Source organism: Epargyreus clarus, unplaced genomic scaffold (assembly GCF_041222505.1).
Source record: "Epargyreus clarus isolate Ecla_fem2 unplaced genomic scaffold, WU_Ecla_fem_2.2 ptg000003l, whole genome shotgun sequence".
Lineage (NCBI taxonomy): Eukaryota > Metazoa > Arthropoda > Insecta > Lepidoptera > Hesperiidae > Epargyreus > Epargyreus clarus.
In genome coordinates this window covers 7106234-7128056 of record NW_027332211.1, presented here as the reverse complement: position 1 = coordinate 7128056, position 21823 = coordinate 7106234, and the positions used below count along the sequence as shown (strand labels likewise).

Here is a 21823-nt window from a genome sequence, read left to right as displayed (position 1 = left end):
TTATGAATCAGACTATAGATTGAAAGAGCCCTAACACTATTCAAATTACCGAAGTCTTACGCACACTACACTGGTACCAGTGTAGTGTGCGTAAAGACTTCAAACAGTAAACACGCCTCTCAATACTCAAGAGCCTGCGTACATCACTACATGGCGACCCTGCCAGGATCTTCATCAAATCAAGACGCCTCTCAATCCCTCACAAACCTGCTTTAACATTACACCAGAGGCGAAATTAAGTGATGAGGTAACTATATAGATAATAATAACTACTTATTCTGCAAACTTTGCTAAGTAAAAATGTACTTAATTTAATATCTAAGTGCTTAATTTAAAAGTAGGATATCTAATAGATCGTGACGCTTATTAAATCCAAAAAGAAAAAGGTATGTACTTATTTATCTCTATTTCCAATGTCGAGAATAGATTTAATTCAATAACGAAAATTAACTTACTCGTACTTGAAAAAATCAAATATCTATGCATTAAAATCCAAGAGATAGTCTCATGACAGACGGACAAAAGCCGGAGGCTATATGAATACGATACTTACTCAATTTAAATGGTCGCGAAGCTTTTCTAGTTATCAATGGTAAAGGAGGATACAGTCTCATGCTCTCTTTGATACAGCACTCCAAATACTTCATATTTGCCAAGTCAGCAAGCGTCAATGAGCGATTGGAGTCACCAATTATTGCATTGCATTCCTCAACTGCTTTGTCCTTGAACATTCATCATTCATTATGTTATACTGCTAAGGTAAAAGAGTCCGACCACCAATACTAGCTAATTAATCTATTGAAACTGCAATTTACGAAAACAATTAAATTATTTATTATGAACTGTATATTGAATTGAAAACATAAAATTTTGGTCATATAAGAATTGGAATAGAAAGTGCGTATTGTTAAGCATGCCACTAGGACCAAATAATGACCACGACCGGTCTGACAAGAGTGAACGCTTAAGAAGAATGGGTGTACTTCCGAAAAGCGCATGCCTCCGATCCACCTAAACTTTGGTAGACTAACGTATTTTGACCTCCTGATCACGAATATCATAAGTAAAACTGCCGCAAACGCCATTTTGAAAACGAAGGAGAACCACTTTTCTTTCGGTGTCGCGCGTACTCCTTGACTCCTTTGTATCACCGAAGGGTAACACTGAGTGGTGAATTTTACGTTAAACCCTGTACAAGACAGTAAATTAACGCTCACATCCACACTCACACACACGCACACAGCGGAGAGGGTTTTGAGTTGTTAAAAATGTGGGAGAGACGCCCCACAGTCCTAATCTCCGCTGTACACAAACACGCACGCACGCACGCACGCATAAACACACACACACACTTTCTGGGGCAAAGCTAAAAAATAGTCTAAATCGGTTAGGAATGCGCTGATCGCGCACACCGAACGAAAAGAGGTTCTCCTTCGTTTTTCTTATTCAAAATGGCGTTTGCGCCAATTTTCGTTATATTCGTGATGTGGAGGTCAAAATACTTTAGTCTACCAAATTTCAAATTGATCGGTGGCATGCGCTTTTCGGAAGTTTATCCAGAAGAATGAATACCATAGGGAGAAAATCAAGTGTTTGAGAAACATTCCAAACAGTACAGATAAAAAGCAGGATTCTTAAAAGTGATATATTTTTCATCATGATTGTTTTACCTGAGCTTCTTGATTATTTGCCAACAGCATCAGAGTAAACTGAAGCGCGTTAGCTGAAGTGTCGTGACCCTAAAATTATAATGTTGATATAAAGTTTAAAAATAATTAATGATATTGAAATTTTATATTATGTTTGTATGTAGAATTGATAATACTAACGCCAAACGTGAAAGTATCTACTTCTTCACCAATTCCTTCGGCATCAATAATACCCGCTTTCTCAGCTTCCAGTAGAAGATCTAACATTACCATCTTTTTCTTAGCGGACTTACTCGCACAAAAATTTTCATTATCATCTCCGTAGCTCAGATCTGTTGACGCGGCCAATTCATTTTTATACATTCTCCTTTTGTCGATCACTTTGTCCCGGAACGATGTCAAACTCTTTAGGATATCTCTTTGTTTACGCCCGATATGAGTAAACCTGAATAAAAAATCCGGATAAAGCCAAGGTCTCTGCGCCCTGTACACTACATACTGACCAAGCTTATAGATACCATCCTTGTAAACTTTGCCAATACTGGACGTTTCTTGATCCAGTTTAACACCCATTGCAGTTTCTGTAATTAAAAATATTTAAAAAATCTATGCATATATGTGGGCGCGCCGGTAGGTAGATCTACAATGGTATTTCGATTCAACTAATTTAACCAATATTTATAAAAATATAGTTAAAATAATTAAATGAATAAGCGTTAATGCCACCATAGTAACAATAACACCCAAGCAAAACACCAAACAGTTCAGAGCACCACCGTGCCGTGCCCACTATTGGACAACTTCTGATCTGTTGACAGTTGCGCGCCCCTTTTTACCCGACTGCCAAGGAAGGGTTATGTTTTTCGCGCGTATCTTGTATGTTTGTCTTTCTTTATTTGATCCGATCTAACAAACGGCTGGATGAATTTCAACAGTTAAGGTGTCATTATATTTGTCTCAATGACCCGAGTGTCCTTAGATAGGTGTTAGTAAAAAAAAATCAAAATGGCGGATTTTTGGCGCGAAATAGTAACACATTTAAAAAAAAAAGTTAACCGAACCTATCGAGTAGGGTATCAAATAAAAGGAAATTAAACGGAGATTATAAAAACATATTTGTATATATATAAAACAGCAAGGTGACTGACTGACTGACTAACTAAATGACTTTTTCATTTTTCAGAAATCAACGTACAGCCTAAACCAAGGACCTTACACTTCTGAAATTTTGCACATAGGTTATCTATATAGCGTGAATAAGTACTAAGAAAGGCCTTTCGGAAATTCTACCCTAAAGAGGGTAAAATAGGGGAAAACAGTTTTTTTGAAATCCTTTAATTTTGAATCAACTACTATAAAATTTTGTATTTGGCTTTCTGAATAGGAACAAGGACGTACTTATTTATCGCTCTCCGAAAAATCAACCCCGTAGAGGGTAAAATAAGGGTTTAAAGTTCATTTGAACAATCGTCAATTTTGAAGCAAACACTATGAAATTTTGCATCAGGCTTGTTAGATAAAAATAATGAAATTCTACCTCTAACGAGGTAAAATAATGACCGAAACTTTGATTTAGTGAAGTTATATATTTTACAGACCGTAAATGGTGGATTTTTTCGCAATATACGAGTAACACGCGAAATAACACGTTTTAAAAAAAAATTAACCAAACCTATCGAGTGGGGTGTCAAAATACAGAAAATTAAGAGGAGATTACAGGAATTAAGAGGAGACACATACATTATATAATATATCTTATATATCAAATTCTCGTGTTAGTTACCGTACTCCTCCGAAACGGCTTCACCGATTTTCACCTAATTTTATATACATATTCAGTAGGTCTAAGAATCGGCCACTATCTATATTTTTTACCCCTAAGTGATAAGGGTTGTTCACCCTTAACATTTTTTTATTTATTTGGCAACACAACGTTTGCCGGGTCAGCTAGTACATATATATTCGTATATACACATCAAGATGACTGTCTGACTAAATGAGTGAGTTGCTGTACCAGAGATCAACGCAAAGGGAAACCGCTGAACTTAAGCGTGCTGGAATTTTACACATTTTTTAGGTTCTTTATATAGCGTAAATGATCACAACGAGGATAAAATAGGATAATATTGTTTAAACATCTTTTGTTTTTGAAGCAGACACCTACTATGAAACTTTGTATGTGGCTTTCTGGATAAAAATAACGAAATGCCTATTTCACTACTTTTGGAAAATTCTACTTCAGCCTTTTTGGTGCAGTCGGGTTTTTGATTTTTTTAAATTAATTACTTGTTTATACCATGATACAGGTAGCCAATTGTTAATACGGAGCGGTAGTTCGAAATTAATATCATGTGATTTTAGAAACGGAATATTTATATATATGAAATGAAGCATTCTCCCACACGGCCATTCTGACGAGCAGCCGTTACGGCTCGCGAACAAAAGTTTAAAAAAATCAAATTCAATAATATTAAAGAAGTGGATAAACTACTTTAGATTCGCGGATAATATAGTCTCAATTTTAACCACAGAAGCCAAATCTCATGGTACACAAAACACGTAACTTTAATTGGTTAACCCCATAACCGGTGTCTAATAGTGTAAATAAATGGTCGTGTCACATGAAAAGAACTGCCAAATCACATGGCTGATGTCAAGTCACATGACATCATAAATTCGCTAAGTCACATAGCTTACGTACATAATTGATTATTATCTGAAAAGAATTGCCAAATCACATGGCTGATGTCAAGTCACATGACATCATAAATTCGCTAAGTCACATAGCTTACGTACGTAATTGATTATTATCTGAAAAGAATTGCCAAATCACATGGCTGATGTCAAGTCACATGACATCATAAATTCGCTAAGTCACATAGCTTATGTACGTAATTGATTATTATCTGAAAACAATTGCCAAATCACATGGCTGATGTCAAGTCCCATGACATCATAAATTCGCTAAGTCACATAGCTTACGTACGTAATTGATTATTATCTGAAAAGAATTGCCAAATCACATGGCTGATGTCAAGTCCCATGACATCATAAATTCGCTAAGTCACATAGCGTACGTACGTAATTGATTATTATCTGAAAAGAATTGCCAAATCACATGGCTGATGTCAAGTCACATGACATTATAAATTCGCTAAGTCACATAGCGTACGTACGTAATTGATTATTATCTGAAAAGAATTGCCAAATCACATGGCACTCGGGTTATTATCAAACATAAACGTGACTGTTGGCCAGACAATCATAGATATGCAAGACAATCCCGATAACACAGAACTTACAATCCACATACCGTTCCAAAGTTCGCAGGTACTCAAGAGAAACACAAAGTTTTTACCAGATTTTTGACTGTCGATACTGTCATTGCTTCACAGGGTTCACAGTCATCTGACATGTTCAAATAGTTTCCTTTCCATAGCACATGTTCTCGTAGTCTGAAAACACATTACATTATATGTATAATCAATAATTATATACGATATAACGAGAGAGCTCCGCGTTTCATTCATGGTTTGAGAGTAAAATCTACAGATCTTTTCGTTTGGCTCGCTTAAATCTATGGCATAGTCTTCTGCATCGCCAAACGTACACTGGGTAGACTCCAGATACCCTTGAGAATATATTTCCTGTAAGATCCCCGATGTGTAGTTCTTCACGATGTCTTCCTTTACCGAATTTGTTATAATGTGTCTGACTATCTCAGACAGGATTTCTTGAAAATCATTAATGCCTTTTAAGTCAGCTCATTTGACTATGACAGAATTTTATAAGAAACTATTCGAGACCTGCTCAAAACCATGCACGAGTGCTTTTCTTATTTAGAACTGTAAACAAATAAGCTGTAACAAGCATAAAAATAAAAAAGTAAAAGTTAATTTCAAACCGAAAAACCTGATGTCTACAACACAAATGTGTGAAAATAATAATAAAGTGAATTGTCACGTTCAAAACAGTTTTAATGTCAACTTTACATACAGTAAAGAAAATATTAGAGCAGCTAGTACTCCGTGGTCGTTATTCTTAATAAAATAATTAAAATACTATTGCCTTACCATAACATGAGCTATAGTTCATACCGTTCATGTGATGACATCAAATGCCAACGAAATAACACTCTGAAGTCCACAGTTACATTACAACGAAAACCAGGTCATTAAACGTAAAAAGTTATTGGAGTCATCCTACCTTCATTATATTATTTACATTATATCATTTTACTTTTAAGTACCTTGATTATTACAATTACCTTCGTTTGTGCGATAGGCATTGCTGCAAACAAAATCTTTATCACACATTGCAAAGTCCAATTTGACAGTAGTGTATGTACTCTCTTGTCTCTTTTTCTTTTTGCAGTATTCGATTTTTCGAATTTTATCAGAACTTGCAGTAGGTATATAATTGCTCGTCCGAACCTGACTTTGACTTATAAATCTGCAAAGATATACATTTTAATTCGTAGAATAACAAACAGCGGTCGAAACAGTATGAACACAAAACAATAACGAATATTTTCTGGTATGAACCGCGAGTTCCAATAGATACAATATCTGATAATAATAGAATTACCTATTTCAATTTAATATAACACATACGTTACAGTATCTGTTATCACCAGAAATTGTGAATAACTTCCAAAAGTTATTGTAATTAACCATTTGCAAGAATAATAAGTATACCTACAAATACCGTTATTTCGTCCCAGATTGATTTATACATAATACTCGCTCACACACAAAAACTTTAAACCAAATTTTAGAAGTAGCAGACAAGCATGCAGTCCAACTGATGGTAAGTGGCTACTGAGGCCCATCTATATCTTCAACACAGCAGAGCCTAACACTGATGTATGGTATTGGTATTGCCGGACCATAAAAGTTTCTACCACCTTTATAACCTTTACCCTTTATCTATATATGTAACGACGACAAAATTATGAATAGGAGAAAAACACGCCGAATTGTTTCGTATAATATAAACATTGCGTGCGTGAATATTCTGAATTTGTTATATCCACAGCCGTATATCTAGACGTAATGTCGTCATCTGCACAGTTACAAAACTAAATAAAATAACAACAAACTCCTCATGTCAATGAATAATTAAAACGTTTAGATTGTTAGCTAGATTACATGATGGTATAGTTGACTTACCACTGTTAAAGTATTCACTAAAGGTACCAACATAATATAATTTCACACGTAAAGTCTAGGATCGTGATGTACGTCATCTCGAAAGGTATTATTTACTATGACACAAAATAAGAAAGAAGATCCAATAACAATTTAAACTACTGTAAAACAAGTTCAAACTTTAAGTTATTATTAAAAATACTTGATCGACTCCGAGCGAGGCTTGATGAATTGTCTTTATTAAATTAAACCTTTAAACACATTTGACCGATCAAAATGCTTACAGCATTGCACCAATATTCTTTACTTCTGCAATTTTTAAAGTGAATAGCAAGTAATAGTTACACATTATGTCACAAAACAATGTGAAAAACACAGAAGACTAAATGTTTATTAATAAGTTATAACTTATGTTAATTCACCTTTTTTTTTGCCTAGTCCAATACACCATTTGGAGTGATGCGGACGTTACCAAACTCCTTTTCTTCAGCTTTACCTTAATGTATCCTTCGCAAATTGTAACCTTTATCAATAACTTTAAATACACAAATTTGTAAGAGCACAAAGTCGCTTACCGATAAACAACTTACTGACTCACCACCAGAATCTAAATGTTACATTTTCATTCAATTTTGGTCCACGTCTACGGCCATCACAAGTCAAGTGTTGTTACAAAATCCCCAATAAGCCGCTTTCATTTTAGTTACAGATTCTGGGAACAAGCGCTAGGTAAATATTATTAGATAGCATCCTACTAAAAATGACAAGCGCTGGTTGAGAGTACACCTTTCAATGAGCACAATACATATCTCACTATCACGGTGTTCCAGGTGAAACTAGAAATAAAACTTACGAAATTCACGGGCCATGGAATTACGATGGCAAAAAGTATGCTACTTGATTTATCAAACCTTTTACTTCAATAATAATCTTCATTGTGACTAGTTTTATTTTAAGACGGAGTTTATTTAAGAATGTTAAATGCATTACAACGAATAGGTACATACAAAAGGGTAGATATCAGAACTTGTATTCACAATCGTAAAATATTTTTTGCAGCTCAATAATTTAAAACAATATGATCGTTATTCATTTACTTATTTAGCATAAGCAAGCATCGACTCTTAAAGAGTTGATATAAGCAACGAAACTGTGAAAATCATAGTTGAAATTACTCGAAAATTTTAAAAACCCAAAACATTTCTAAAAAAATGTCGGTACCTACGAGTGTGATTGTTAAATTTTTCGCGCATAACCAAATAATTTCATAACTAATATGATTCTTATAATCTTTAACAACTTTCAAATAGCAAAATCGAAAATATAAAAACCATTGGTTTGATCATACCGGAGCGCCAATCGTTCGCCAATGAATCTCGGCGCAAATGAGTCTTAATTACGTAGACAGTTAACATGGATGATGCGAACCACCTTACACCTTCTCAATTTTCATACCCAAGCTACTTCACACGCTTGCGGTAGCTAAAATAATGCACATACAATTATTACAACATTTATACAAACCGTACACATTACTCACGCAACCGGTTCATCGTGTGTTTCACACACAGCTCCTCCAATGTCGAAGGCCTCGTCAATATCGCCTCCATTGCGCGTCCCAGACTGTCGTCAGGAGTACAGCCACGATAAATTCTTCAGTTGAACACTTATGCACTATACACGCGGTTGATTATCTTCTGTTACCGTTACTTTAAAACTATTACGTAATAAAAGGGCGTATCCTATCCCGATTCTGATGTGGGCGCGCCGGTAGGTAGATCTACAATGGTATTTCGATTCAACTAATTTAACCAATATTTATAAAAATATAGTTAAAATAATTAAATGAATAAGCGTTAATGCCACCATAGTAACAATAACACCCAAGCAAAACACCAAACAGTTCAGAGCACCACCGTGCCGTGCCCACTATTGGACAACTTCTGATCTGTTGACAGTTGCGCGCCCCTTTTTTATACCATGATACAGGTAGCCAATTGTTAATACGGAGCGGTAGTTCGAAATTAATATCATGTGATTTTAGAAACGGAATATTTATATATATGAAATGAAGCATTCTCCCACATATAATAAGAATGTATATATCCCGTATATAGCTTCCCGTGTATGTAAATCGAAAAAAAATGCAAAAGAGTTCGTTTCTTCGTCTAATTTCGTGCCCATTGCGGTTTCTATGAAAAAAGTAGATTATTTTAAAACAAATAAAATTAATAACGCGTTTTTTAAGCATTTAATATTATACTTGTAGTAAGTTATATCTTATGATCGAGCTTTTTTAATGAAAGATTTGTGTCTAATCTAGTTTAGTGTACCTATTTTTCAACATTCTAAACTAACATGCATAAGACTACTTACCACATATAGAGTTTAAAGCGAAATCATCAACATACGGTGTGATGTCTGTTTGTGGTTTAGAAGTCTCAGCTTGAAGTTGGTCGACCAACTTACTACAGTTTTCTTCTATGATCGACTTGAAATTGGTTAATAAGTTGAAGTGAAAAGCAGGTTGCAGCATTTTTCTACGATGTTGCCACATTGAACCTATTTGCAGAATATTAATAAAAATAACATTAAGTAATATTTCGACTTTATAGGCCCTTGAAGGACAACCGGAATCCACTCCATTCCACCAAAACCCAGAGCAGGTTTACGCTACAAGTATGTAGTACGCTTAAACAGTTCAAATAGTACTTATTCTATTACCAAAAATCATGTAGTATCATTCTAAGACAACAATTCCGAAAATCGAGACGGTAAAAAGTCGATAATGCAAAAATAATACCAGAGTTGGATTCGTTTAGCTTTCCAGAAACTTGTAAAAGTTGTAAACGCAATCGTAAGTGAAGTCTTACTTACCCCTTTAAGAATTGAAACGGCAATAAATTACTGTTTCGTGAAACATCGGTCCACGCAGTCTAGATATACTATACTAGATAACTAAATATTTTTGCCTAATAATACAAAACAGACGTTATAAAAAAATATAATAATCATAATAGAATAAAAGGTGTGATAAGGGAGAGATAGGTTCAAAATAGGTTTAGATATAATACGTTCCTACTTAGTGTTCAAAGGTAGCAACGCACTTATGACCAACTTCAGGTACAACATCATATTGCTATTGTCCATAAAAATAGAAATCACTCCGCCTAATCACAATTCGCGTAGTATTGTAGTATTCTCGATGTTTTGAGAGCAAAGTTAATGCATGTTAGTTAGCATATCAGTACGCTCAATAGACAGTAGCATAACACGTGATTGTGTTCAGACACATAGGTAATAGTGTTTTATGTATACGGTTCCAGCCAACCAGAGGCAGATATTCTTGGCGCCCTCTATAGAAAAAGATCGGTGAAAAAATAGTTCTCTTGTTTATCATTTTTTCCGACCCTTAAATGTATCGCTCGGATATAATTCAAATCTACGAGTATAAATTAATAATAATTTAATGTCGTAACATAACGCTCCGGAGTAAACGTTTCGCTTTCCTCTCATCAAGCGTATCAGAAATATAAACTTAATTATAAAAGTACAAAGTTACCTTTGCTGGTAAGCAGGCCTTCTTTAAGCCATGGTTGTATAAATGTATACAAGAAGCCTTTCGTAGTATTTTCGTTGCTAGATAATAATACCTGTGAAACAATGTACAAGTAAATATACTTTATGTGTAAAATTGTTGTCTCTCTTATGCGACGTTTTCTCTCAAATTTAATTATTAGAGAACTGTTTTAAAATGAAACTAAATGTTATTTTCAATTTTGTTAGAGTTATATTGTCTGTTTTTCAAATAAGAACTGCAACAAGTTTGTGTAATATAAAAATAGAAATTCGACATTCTAAACTTATCTCTGAAACACTGCTGGGCACGAGTGTAAAGGAGTGTCACAACTTTTTTAAGAATCTGTATCATCATCATCAACAACCCATTACTGTCCCACTGCTGGGCACGGGTCTCCTCTCATAATGAGAAAGATTAGGCCATAGTCCACCGCGCTGGCCAAGTGCGTATTGGTAGACCTCACATACCTTTATTATATTTTTTTTTAATAAATCTCAGGTATGCAGGTTTCCTCACTTATTTTTGGTATTTGTTTTTATAGCGGCCACCGTTAAGCATCCTCTGTAAATATTGTAAAATTTCACTTATCTATCTATTACGGTTCCGGAGATATAGCCCTGTGACAGACAGACAGTCAGCGAAGTCTTAGTAATAGGGTTCCGTTTTTACCCTTTGGGTACAAAACCCTAAAAACCAAGTTAATAACATTACTGGCATAGTAAAGAAAGAATAATAGGTTAGCTAAGGCCTCTCGGCGAGTTGTCACTTTTATTTTTAGTAAAATACTAACTGATCCGGCATTTTTTTTACTGCCACAGAATATATTTATGAAATATATTTCATATTTACTCAACTTTTAAACCTTCCCTTTTCCTGGACTTCCACAATTATTCTAAACTAAAATTAGCCAAATCGGTCCAGCCGTTCTCGAGTTTTAGCGAGACTCATCATCATCATCATCAACCCATTACTGTCCCACTGCTGGGCACGGGTCTCCTCTCAGAATGAAAAGGATTAGGCCATAGTCCACCGCGCTAGCCAAGTGCGTATTGGTAGACTTCACATACCTTTAAGATTTTTTTTTTTTATAAATCTCTCAGGTATGCAGGTTTCCTCACGATATTTTCCTTCACCGTTTAGCAAGTGATAATTAATTTCTAATACGCACATTACTTTGAAAAAACGGAGGTGCGTGACTGGGATTTGAACCTCGGACCCTCGATCAAGAGTTTCTTAACCACTAGGCTATCACTGCCTATGAAGTGTCTGTATGCAAAGGGTAAAAATGGAACCCTATTACTGTGTGTCCGTCTGTCACGGACCTCTATCTCTTGAACCGTAATATATAGACATTTGATTTTCTACAATGTATATATAACGTTAGCCGCTATAACAACAAGTACTAAAAATAAAAAATGAATATAAAAAGGGGTCCAAATACAAGAAATCAACGCTCAGACGTTACCACTAACGCCACCTGTGCTAATATCATCACATCAACGTAACTATACGGAATAGATGGCGTTACTTGCCTGCTTACTTAGACTTATTATTATTACAGCTCATTATAACCTTAGGATTGTAATAAAATATGCTATTAGAATATACTTAATGTGACGCCATACCGTTAGGTCACATTAAGAAATAGTAAAAATTAAAAATATTGAACATTTGGTGGTACGGAAGCCCCATATGCGAGTTCGACTCGTAGTTGGCCAATTATATACCAATATTATATGCGCAGGCATGCAGGTTCCTCATGATATTTTCCTTTGTAGATCAACCAAGTTGCAATTTTCAATACGCAAGTAACTTTGCGGATGTATTGGAAATCTTAAAAATGGTTTTCACGCTCTAACAGGCAAACTATTGTAGCATAACATATTTTTTTAAGAATTATGGTATCGAATTGTTTTCATTAGTAGAACCAGAATTTGAAGCGTGAAAACGATTTATTCTTCAAGGTAGCGGTCGAAAGACAAGTTGCAACCCCAAAAACTTTGATTTAACTTCACACAAACCCCCTTGACATCCAAAAATTAAAATGACGTTCTCTTACTAATGCACGCTAATGACCAAAATGTGACATTTCAGTGGACTAAATATAATCTCTTACCTCAACATCTTCTGGGTGATATATAGCAACTCCCTTCACATATCCGACCATAAGTTTAAATAAACGGTTATACTTCTTAGATAAAGCTCTGACGTAGTAGAATAGTTTAACTGAAACATAGTCACTATGATCATAATTTTATTTTAATGTAAATTTGAAATTTGAATAACATAATGAATTATGTTATTAAAAATTAAAATGAACTTTATCGAAAGTACTTTTTATAGAGTAATCACTTGGCATCGCATTTAATATAAAAAATCGTATTAAGTTCAATCCTATTTTAACTAACTAATTTTAAAAATAACAAACCAGAGTCAAGTTGAACGTCTAAGGTATTCTGTAACAAAAATTTTCCCGGTGGGCCGGGAATTTTTTCATATTCTTTATTCTTCATTAAGTGATCCAAAAAAACAAGGACAAGAAGGAACACAACTGCATAAAGCAATAGCGATATCATTTTCACGTTATTATTGATTGATTGACACTGGTATATTTAGAATAAACAATTATATACTGCGACGGTGATAAGGTTTGCACTCCTGCATGGGACCGCGTTCCCCTGTTAAACTAACCTTAAACTTGTAAACGCTACTGACTTATAAATGCTTGTAACCACCGGTATAATACATATATTTTAATTATTATATACACGTAAAGGGCAATTGAATGCTAAGTAAGTAATTCAGGTGCAGTCCCATATAGGGATATTTTTGGCAGCGAATGATAAATAATACGCCAAGCACGAGTCAAACTCGCACATGGAGGCTTCCGTACCACCAAATGTTCATTATTGTTATTCATTTTATTATTTTCAACAATACTTAGTTATATGAAACAACAATAGATGGTGTTGGGGTGATAATGAATAATACGTAAACAACGTATAATAAAATTAAAATAACTGTATTAAAATATGTTTTATGGCTTTTATTTATTACCTTCTTATTTGTTACTAGCTGACCCGGAAAACATTGTGTTGCCATATAAATAAAAAAATGTTAAGGTTGAACAACCCTTATCACTTAGGGGTATGAAAAATAGATAGTAGCCGATTCTCAGACCTTTTTTTTTTTTTTTTGTTACGAGGGGGAAACCTTCAAAAGGTACCCTGTGCCGTGGGAGCGGCACGGGGTTATGTGGGATTCTTACCGCACTAAAACCCCCCCGGTGGCCGTCCTCTGCGCTGCGTAGAGGACTCCGGGATCTCCAGAGGAACGCAACCGGAGTCCTCTTAGAAGTAGCGTTGCCCCATCGGGCTCCTCCCAGGTGAGCGTGACGCTCGCCACACCGTCTGGTGTGCACAACGGTATGCGACCACACATACCGCCGTCCTTCCCGGGGTCGCTGTCCGGGCGGTTCGAGCTCCCACTCTTACGACCCGCAACCCCGGAAGCCCCTTTTAGTCGCCTCTTACGACAGGCAGGAGATACCGTAGCCCTATTCTGGTCCCGGAACTACAGGGACCAGCCGATTCTCAGACCTACTGAATATGCATCTAAAATTTGGTGAAAATCTGTAAAGTCGTTTCGGTCCTCCGAACTAACATTGTGGCAGGAAAATTTGATGTATAAGATAATACCAGTTATAGTAGAAAATGGATTGTAAAAATTTCAACCGTCTTCCTAGTACGGTTTAACACTTAGATCGAAAAATGCAGAAAAATACCAGATTGTTGGAGTCCTCTTTTAATATTCAACTTTATTTTATTTTTGGTATTTGTTTATAGCGGCCACCGTTATGCTTCCTCTGTAAATATTGTACAATTTCATTTATCTATCTATTACGGTTCCGGAGATATAGCCTTGTGACAGACGGACAGACAGCGAAGTCTTAGTAATAGGGTTCCGTTTTTACCCTTTGGGTACGGAACCCTAAAAACCTAGTTAATAACATTACTGGCATAGTAAAGAACGAATAGTAGGTTAGCTAAGGCCTCTCGGCGAGATTTATTACCTTCTCTTGCAGTGATGCGTAGGGTTGTCACTTTTATTTTTAGATAAATACTAAATGATCCGGCAAAATTTTTACTGCCACAGAATATATTTATGAAATATATTTCATATTTACTCACCTTTTTAACCTTCCCTGGACTTCCACAAATATTCTAAAAATTAGCCAAATCGGTCAAGCAGTTCTCGAGTTTTAGCGAGACAAACGAACACCAATTGATTTATATATATATAGATTATTTTCGTATTAGCACTAGTGTTTAAATACCGTTGTCCCTGTAGTTTCGGGAACAGAATAGGGCTACAGTATCCCCTGCCTGTCGTAAGAGGCGACTAAAAGGGGGCTTCCGGGGTTGCGGGCGGCAAGAGTGGGAGATCGAACCGCCCGGTAAGCGAGTATGTGTGGTCGCATACCGTTGTACGCACCAGACGGTGTGGTGAGCATCAAGCTCACCTGGACAGAGCCCGACGGGGCAACGCGCTAAGAGGACTCCGGTTGCGTTCCTTTGGAGATCCCGGAATCCTCTACGCAGCGCCGAGGACGGCCACCGGGGGTGTTTTAGTGCGATAAAAATCCCACATAACCCTGCGTCGCTCCCACGTCACCGAGTACGTTTTGAAGGTTTCCCCCTTGAAAACAAAAAAAAGGGTTTAAATATCGTAATATAATTAAATGTTGTACCAATTCATAAATGGGTTGTGAATAAAATACGTCTTAAATATAAAATACATATTTAAATAATTATAAATTGGGCACAGAAAAAAAAATCCGCGATTCCTGAAAGTGTGGAACGTTTTATTGTTCGCGGTTAAAGTAAAATAGATTCTCATCCTTATGTACAATCTATGCAAAAAAAATTGCGAAAACATGGGCAAGGCATTGAAAATAAATTAAGCTGAAATAGCTTTTTTTTCACATACTGAGTGAGCATTATTTTAGTAGTATCGCAATATACCTATCTAAACACCTTAGAGTTAACGAGTACTTTTATTTACTTTCGTGTAACAAATTGTATACATTATGTTGGTAAATATATAACTTGTACGAAGTAAACACACCCATAATCGGAACAATTACATATCTGTGAACTCAAATCCTAAATTCAGAAAACAGAATGCGCGCGATCATACGCGTGGCGCAGCCCGTACTGAGACACCTCTCGGCCACTCTTCTCTATTTGATTGTGTGCGTAAAACACACACATTCAAACCGGCGGAGGCCGATTTGTATGAAGCTGTGCTACTATTCTTTCTTTACTGTGTTACTTGATCTTAAGGTAATGAACCTTTTAACAAAAAATAAATGCCATCAAAAACACTGCTTATAAAAAGATCCAATTCTCGCCATTCACTTCTTCTACCGTAAAAAGTTGTGAGATCTATGTAATACCAAGTCGGCTAATTTATGCAGTCCCTACTTGAGGGACCTTCTGTCTTAAGGTATTATCTCACTATCTAACCTAACAACATCTCATGGGACCATATCAGTATTAAAAATCCTTTTTCAGTAAGTTTACTCACCGATAACAAATTCATACTTAAATTATTAGTCTGTATTTGTCTTCTGCATTCAACCTATAGTTAATTTTAGAATTATTATTTGCAGAGTATATTAATAATGCATATTTTCAGCTAGACCACATTTTTATTTACTTCACATTCACATATAAAATTTTACAATGTTCACAATGGAAAATTCTTAATAACTTGTAAACGGATTACCCTAATTACACAATTGCTTTTGCCCTGTCCGTTTAAGACCTAAACCTACCAAATGGCATTAAAGACAAACCAATATGTACACAAACAAAAAATCATGTTTTCAACTTAGGTAATATTTGGTTTGGTTGGAATGTACCTTACGAAAATTTAGTTAGCTTCGTTTCAAATGATTCGAAATAGGAAACTGTCATATAAATCGAGCTTAGATAGCCACTTTATAACATATTCTTGCCATGATCACCAAAAATATCAGCTCCTAGTGGCTCGGTTCAACAGGAAATACCGACTTACCTCCCTAAAAAAATGATAGCTATAAAAAAACGAAATTCCACAGTTTAATGTTGAATTGAAACAACCGTCCATTGCACAATTAGGTTAATTTTTTTTTGCTCCATTGCTGGTTCAAAACAGTTACAAACGCGTGTCAGAAATGAACTGACAGTCGCGCACGTATGCGCTCGAGTCCCCCGAGATAACAAGTCAGTAAGCGGTGTCTATGTGTGCGTTGCTCCAGCCCACTTTGTATGAAGATTGACTTCTGTTAGTTTTTACTTTGTGGTAACACCTACCCGAAAAAACGTGGAAGACTATTATAAAAAACCTTTTTAATATAAATTATTTGTAATCTATATTAAAAGCTGTATATAAAATGATATTGTTCGGTGAGTTAAGTTTTAAATAGAAGAGTCTTTAAATTTTGATGATCGGTCAGTCAGCCAGTGAGTAGGTGTCAAAATTACAAACTTTGACTACTTAAACTACTGGTTCAAATTCAATGAAATTTGAAATATACCGCGTCTATACAATGCTTGCTTGGCTCCTGAATTCAGGCTTCTAGCTCCATCTGCAGCGAAGTTACAGGGGGCAAAAATGGGCCGAATTGCATCGAGCAAAGAATGGTACGGCCGTGCCGCTTTTTTTGGCTCGACTTGGCGAAGCACTACCGTGCCTCCAGAACCGACAATAACAAAGTGAACAAGATAATTCTTATAAAAACAATAAATCCAACGGTTTAAAAATATTTGTTTATTAATTTTAAACCGACACAGAGACAGACCTAAACCAAATTATACGAAATGTCTCTGCTTAAACATAATAAATAAGCAACAAATATAAAACGACTTTACGACGTTTATGTAGTTATGTAGTATTAACTAGTTTATGTAGGAAGCACCCCTGCATCACCGTTATCAAGGACATTTTGTTTATTATTTATTTATTTATTTTATTATAATTAAGTATGTCTCTTCCTAATAAACTTGTTTTAAATATGTACATAGCAAGGTCGTTTGCTACCTTTGTTTTAAAAATACGGACAAGCAATATTACTCGTATTAAAAACTTATTAGATAGAACTCGACAAGTATTTTATGTAAAGGGTTTGATAATAGCATCACAAGGTAAATTTGCGTATTGTTAACGATAAACTTACCTACGTGTTTTACCTCCGTGGGTCCGAGCATAACTCGTACTTGGCCCTTATATGTTGTTATGATGTAAATAAGGATTGTATTAAGAAACCGTTTTCTCATTTTTGACACAAATTATATCTATGAATGCAACAAAAGTCGGCTAATAAAATAGATACTTGATAATGTTGATAGAAGATACTTATTTTCATTTAAGTCGTGACCTAATATACTATAACAAATATTTTTATCTATTACCATTTAAATATCGTAATGATGTGTTGAGATGGCCAAAAATTAGGTCCTAACACAACTATCTCTGTAGTTCCGAGACCAGAATAGGGCTACAGTATCCCTGGCCTGTCGTAAGAGGCGACTAAAAGGGGGTTTCCGGGGTTGCGGACGGCAAGAGTGGGAGCTACCCACTTGCTATAAAGAAATGAGTGGGACCCACTTGAAATTACAATAGCTTAAGAGCTAATGACTAACCTTAAAGGGCTCGCGTGTATAAATAAATATACAAATTTACCATTGCTGAGGAGTACTCCTTCTTCAAGCCAAGGTTCCATAAAAGTGTATAGGAAGCTTTTCGTACTATTTTGCTTGTCAGATAATAATACCTGCAACACAATGTATGTAAGTTTTTTTAAAGTTACTTTTAAGACTTCCGGGTGTAACATAAACTATAATAATTCTAAAAATATAATGCTAGAAACAATATATTTAATAGAGACAAGGAACAATGTAACATAAAGTTCATGAACAATCTAAAAGTACCTAATGTTAAGTGATTCTTTTTAAATAACTCACATATCCGATAAGAGATGAGAGTGTCATAACATACCATACTAAACTAAATAATGACACACTTTCTGTCTTCTTTGTTAATAATATCATTATCAAAATCTTCAAAAAGAGAGGAGGAGTGGAAATATTGACTTTCCTATCGAATATGTTGCATACATTTGTTACAATAACTTTGAAACGAAACATAAAATTTCTTACCTCTACGTTTCTGGGTGATTAATAAGAACTCCCTTGATATGTGCGACCCTGTTAAATAAACGGTTGTACATAGAACATAAGTCTACGATGTGCTGAAATAGTGTCACTGAAAGACAAAATATAGCACGTAATGACTAAAATCGTTAAGGTAAAGGCACCTTTTTCCGCGGCATTTTCAACAAAACTAGTAAAAGCATCATATATTTAAGTATTTACTACGGCTTATTAATGGATTACATTATTTTATTTTATTATTACATACTTTAAAAGTCGACGTTTGTAAACTAATTTATCGACATTTTGCTAAATGGTACGTACTGGTTGACCCTTGACTCTTGTCCAGCAGTGGAACTCAACTATCTCCACTCATCCACTTTCAAAACTTCAATACATCAGATTCGTTGATGTTGCCTGTTTTCTATTGCGAATACGAATCAAACTGAACTTAATATTTTACTGACAAATATTTCAAATTAAAGTATAAAATATCCTATTGTAGGAAACTAAATAACTACCTACAGAGATTACTTATGGCTAATATTGTAGTAAATCCATTGAAAAACAACTTATCGCGCATACCTCCCTTGTTTGATCCGGCAGTGTTAAACTATTGGTCCTAATTACATATCTAATACCAAGAGCAAATTTAATCTATACTACATGCTTGATATTGAAATAATTTATTTGGATAAACATTACTATTTAATATCTATTAAACCCATCGAAATATTAAATTAAGATTTTTAAAATGTTAAAACGTTAAACGAATAATTATAACCCAATACACATAAAAGAAAGATATATGCTGTCGCAGACTTTAATTTAGATCTATTTAAGACGAAACAATTTCACCATACATGTAACTTTAACGGTTTAGGCAGCATTCGCTAAAACAACTTTCAGAGGGCAAAATATTTTGGGACTTATTTTGGGACTATATTACATTAAAGCCAGACCACACAATATCGTTAGAAAATTAAGTCTAATGTTATTCTGATGCTATAAACTATAGCATTGGAATGTTTCATCCTAATCAATTCAAGAAGGAACGAACATGTACCCATCTATTCTCACATACTTTCACCTTTATAATTTTAGTAGGATAGTTGAAATACGAGTAGTAGGAAAATTAGTAGGGTAAGATAGATGGATAAGTAGAATTATACAGCCTATCTAACAACATGCCATTTTAAAATCCATCAAACCGATTAGGATTATAAGGTGTAATGCATACATACGCTCGAAAAATATACCCTCCTTCTAACGCAATCAATGTACAAACAAATCAGAAGTGGTATTTAATAAAGTAGATAACTTTTGCTATAATAACAGACATACTTTCTAGTGGGTTAGGTCCTCTTAGAGGCTGACCGTAACCACGGCTGGCCTCAGGACTGTGGTGGCTGGTGACTGGACGGACAGGCAGTACCTTCCGGATGGTGCAGGTATTATCGGGACATGGGTGTTTCGGGAAGTACCTGTGCCGCATAGTTGGAAGGGAGCCAACCAGCCAGTGCCACCATTGCAGGTACGACCTGGACACGGCACAGCATACACTGGAGGATTGCCTGTGACAGCCAGCGATGAGTTCTCGTCACTGCAGTGAGGCCTGACCTCCCGCTCTCTAAAAGGCATGGTTGAGATCGAGAGGTCATGGAAAAAGATGAAATCCTTCTGTGAGGATGTGATCTTGCAGAAGGAGCATGCGGAGAGGGAGAGAGAGAAATCCTCGGACCTCCCAATCCGCAGCCGGAAAATCGGGCGTAGGAGAAGGGCTCCCCACACCCACTTCCTAACCCCATAACGGAGGAATTGGCGTAGGACTCGGGGGTGTCCTACGTCAAAAACAAATCAAGCCTCGAAGTGGCGCGCGCGGTGTTTGCGCGCGTACCTCAAAGATGTGCGGATGGAGTTACTCCACCTCCATCCCTGATCGAAATGGGCCCTTACGCGGGCAAACGCCGTCGGGATCGCGGACGAGTGCAACTAGCATATCCGTGGTCCCGACAAAAGGCGCCCAGGGGAACACCGTGGGGTTTTAGCCGGTAGGAGTACGGCATATCCTCTCCGCTGCCCTGCGGCCAAGAGGAACCCATGAAGGATTTCCCCACGAAGATAAAAAAGGTTATGTCCTCTTATTTCTTCCATAAAATTTTAATTTTAACTTCTTTGAGCACTTCTTATGATTAATTGGTTCACCATCGGTGGTTTCTTAGGCTATGACAAAAAAATAATGCTTTAGTCACACAGTTGACGAGTGGCAAGAGCGAAGAGAGAACCGAGGGAGGTGGCTAGAGATTTGGTGATTTTGGCTGCCTTACTCGTCATGTTGTTTGTCGTTCGTTATCTATATTTTATCGGTTTGTTAACGCGAGATAAAGGAATAAGTGATGAATATGGCGAGTCGCGAGAAAGGAGCATACGGCTATTCAGGAGATATTTACTTAGTGCTTTATTGTACTTATGTACCTTACGTACGTCAAGCGTTGGCAAAAAAATTAATTTACGTTCTTAATTCTACAGCGTAATTTACACCCACTTAGTAAAGTCGTGTAGAATTTGAAAAATATACTACTTAACCATAATTCAAACGCATTTTCAATACCTACTACATTTCTGTTTTAGAAAAACTCTACACAAAAATACTTATTACTATAACTACAATTTAATTTTTGAAGTAATTAACATTGTTTTTACCTCGGAAATTTTTAAATTCGCTATTGACAAAATTCAAGTTCAAAGGCATAAAGTAGCAATGCATTGCTATGTGGTTTGCAAATTGCGGAAGGCTCACAAATATTGTACAAACATTGCACGTCGTACTACTCCGGAGGACTTACGACGTATAGTAACTCCGGATGCATTACTATGCATATTATACGCCTACCGGTTATCTATACTTATAAAATACTTGTCTGACTGACTGATTATCACCGCAGAGCTTCGCCGTTTAAAGTTATACTTTTTGACGGCACTTACTACTAAAGGATATTTTGACAAAACTTAACCACTAGACTATTTCCGTAACCTTAGAGACGACGAAGGAAGCAAAGATAGAATCTACTGAAGCCAGCGACTTATTACATTTATTTTAAGGATGATGTAAAAGAACAAGTTACAAGTTTTAATATTTTTACTATATAAATAAATTCATAATTAATTTAGCATCAATTAATCTATTAATGTTGACTGTCCACTTTAAACATTTAACATTGATTTAAACATTTAACATTGCCACTT

At 35.8% G+C, this 21823-nt stretch overlaps 1 protein-coding gene across 1 annotated transcript in view; it reads right to left on the bottom strand.

Moving 5' to 3' along the window:
* The window catches only part of LOC140748157 (uncharacterized), a 28085-nt gene extending 15005 nt beyond the window's left edge, over positions 1 to 13080 (bottom strand). The window contains exons 1-7 of the mRNA XM_073080899.1: positions 12808 to 13080; positions 12496 to 12605; positions 10362 to 10452; positions 9176 to 9361; positions 1830 to 2230; positions 1671 to 1739; positions 554 to 722 (exon numbers count right to left, since the gene is read on the bottom strand). Coding sequence (XP_072937000.1) covers positions 554 to 722; positions 1671 to 1739; positions 1830 to 2230; positions 9176 to 9361; positions 10362 to 10452; positions 12496 to 12605; positions 12808 to 12955 — 1174 coding nt within the window. The 5' untranslated portion in view covers positions 12956 to 13080. The remainder of the gene's footprint in view (positions 1 to 553; positions 723 to 1670; positions 1740 to 1829; positions 2231 to 9175; positions 9362 to 10361; positions 10453 to 12495; positions 12606 to 12807) is intronic.
* Between the last annotated feature and the right edge of the window lie 8743 nt (positions 13081 to 21823).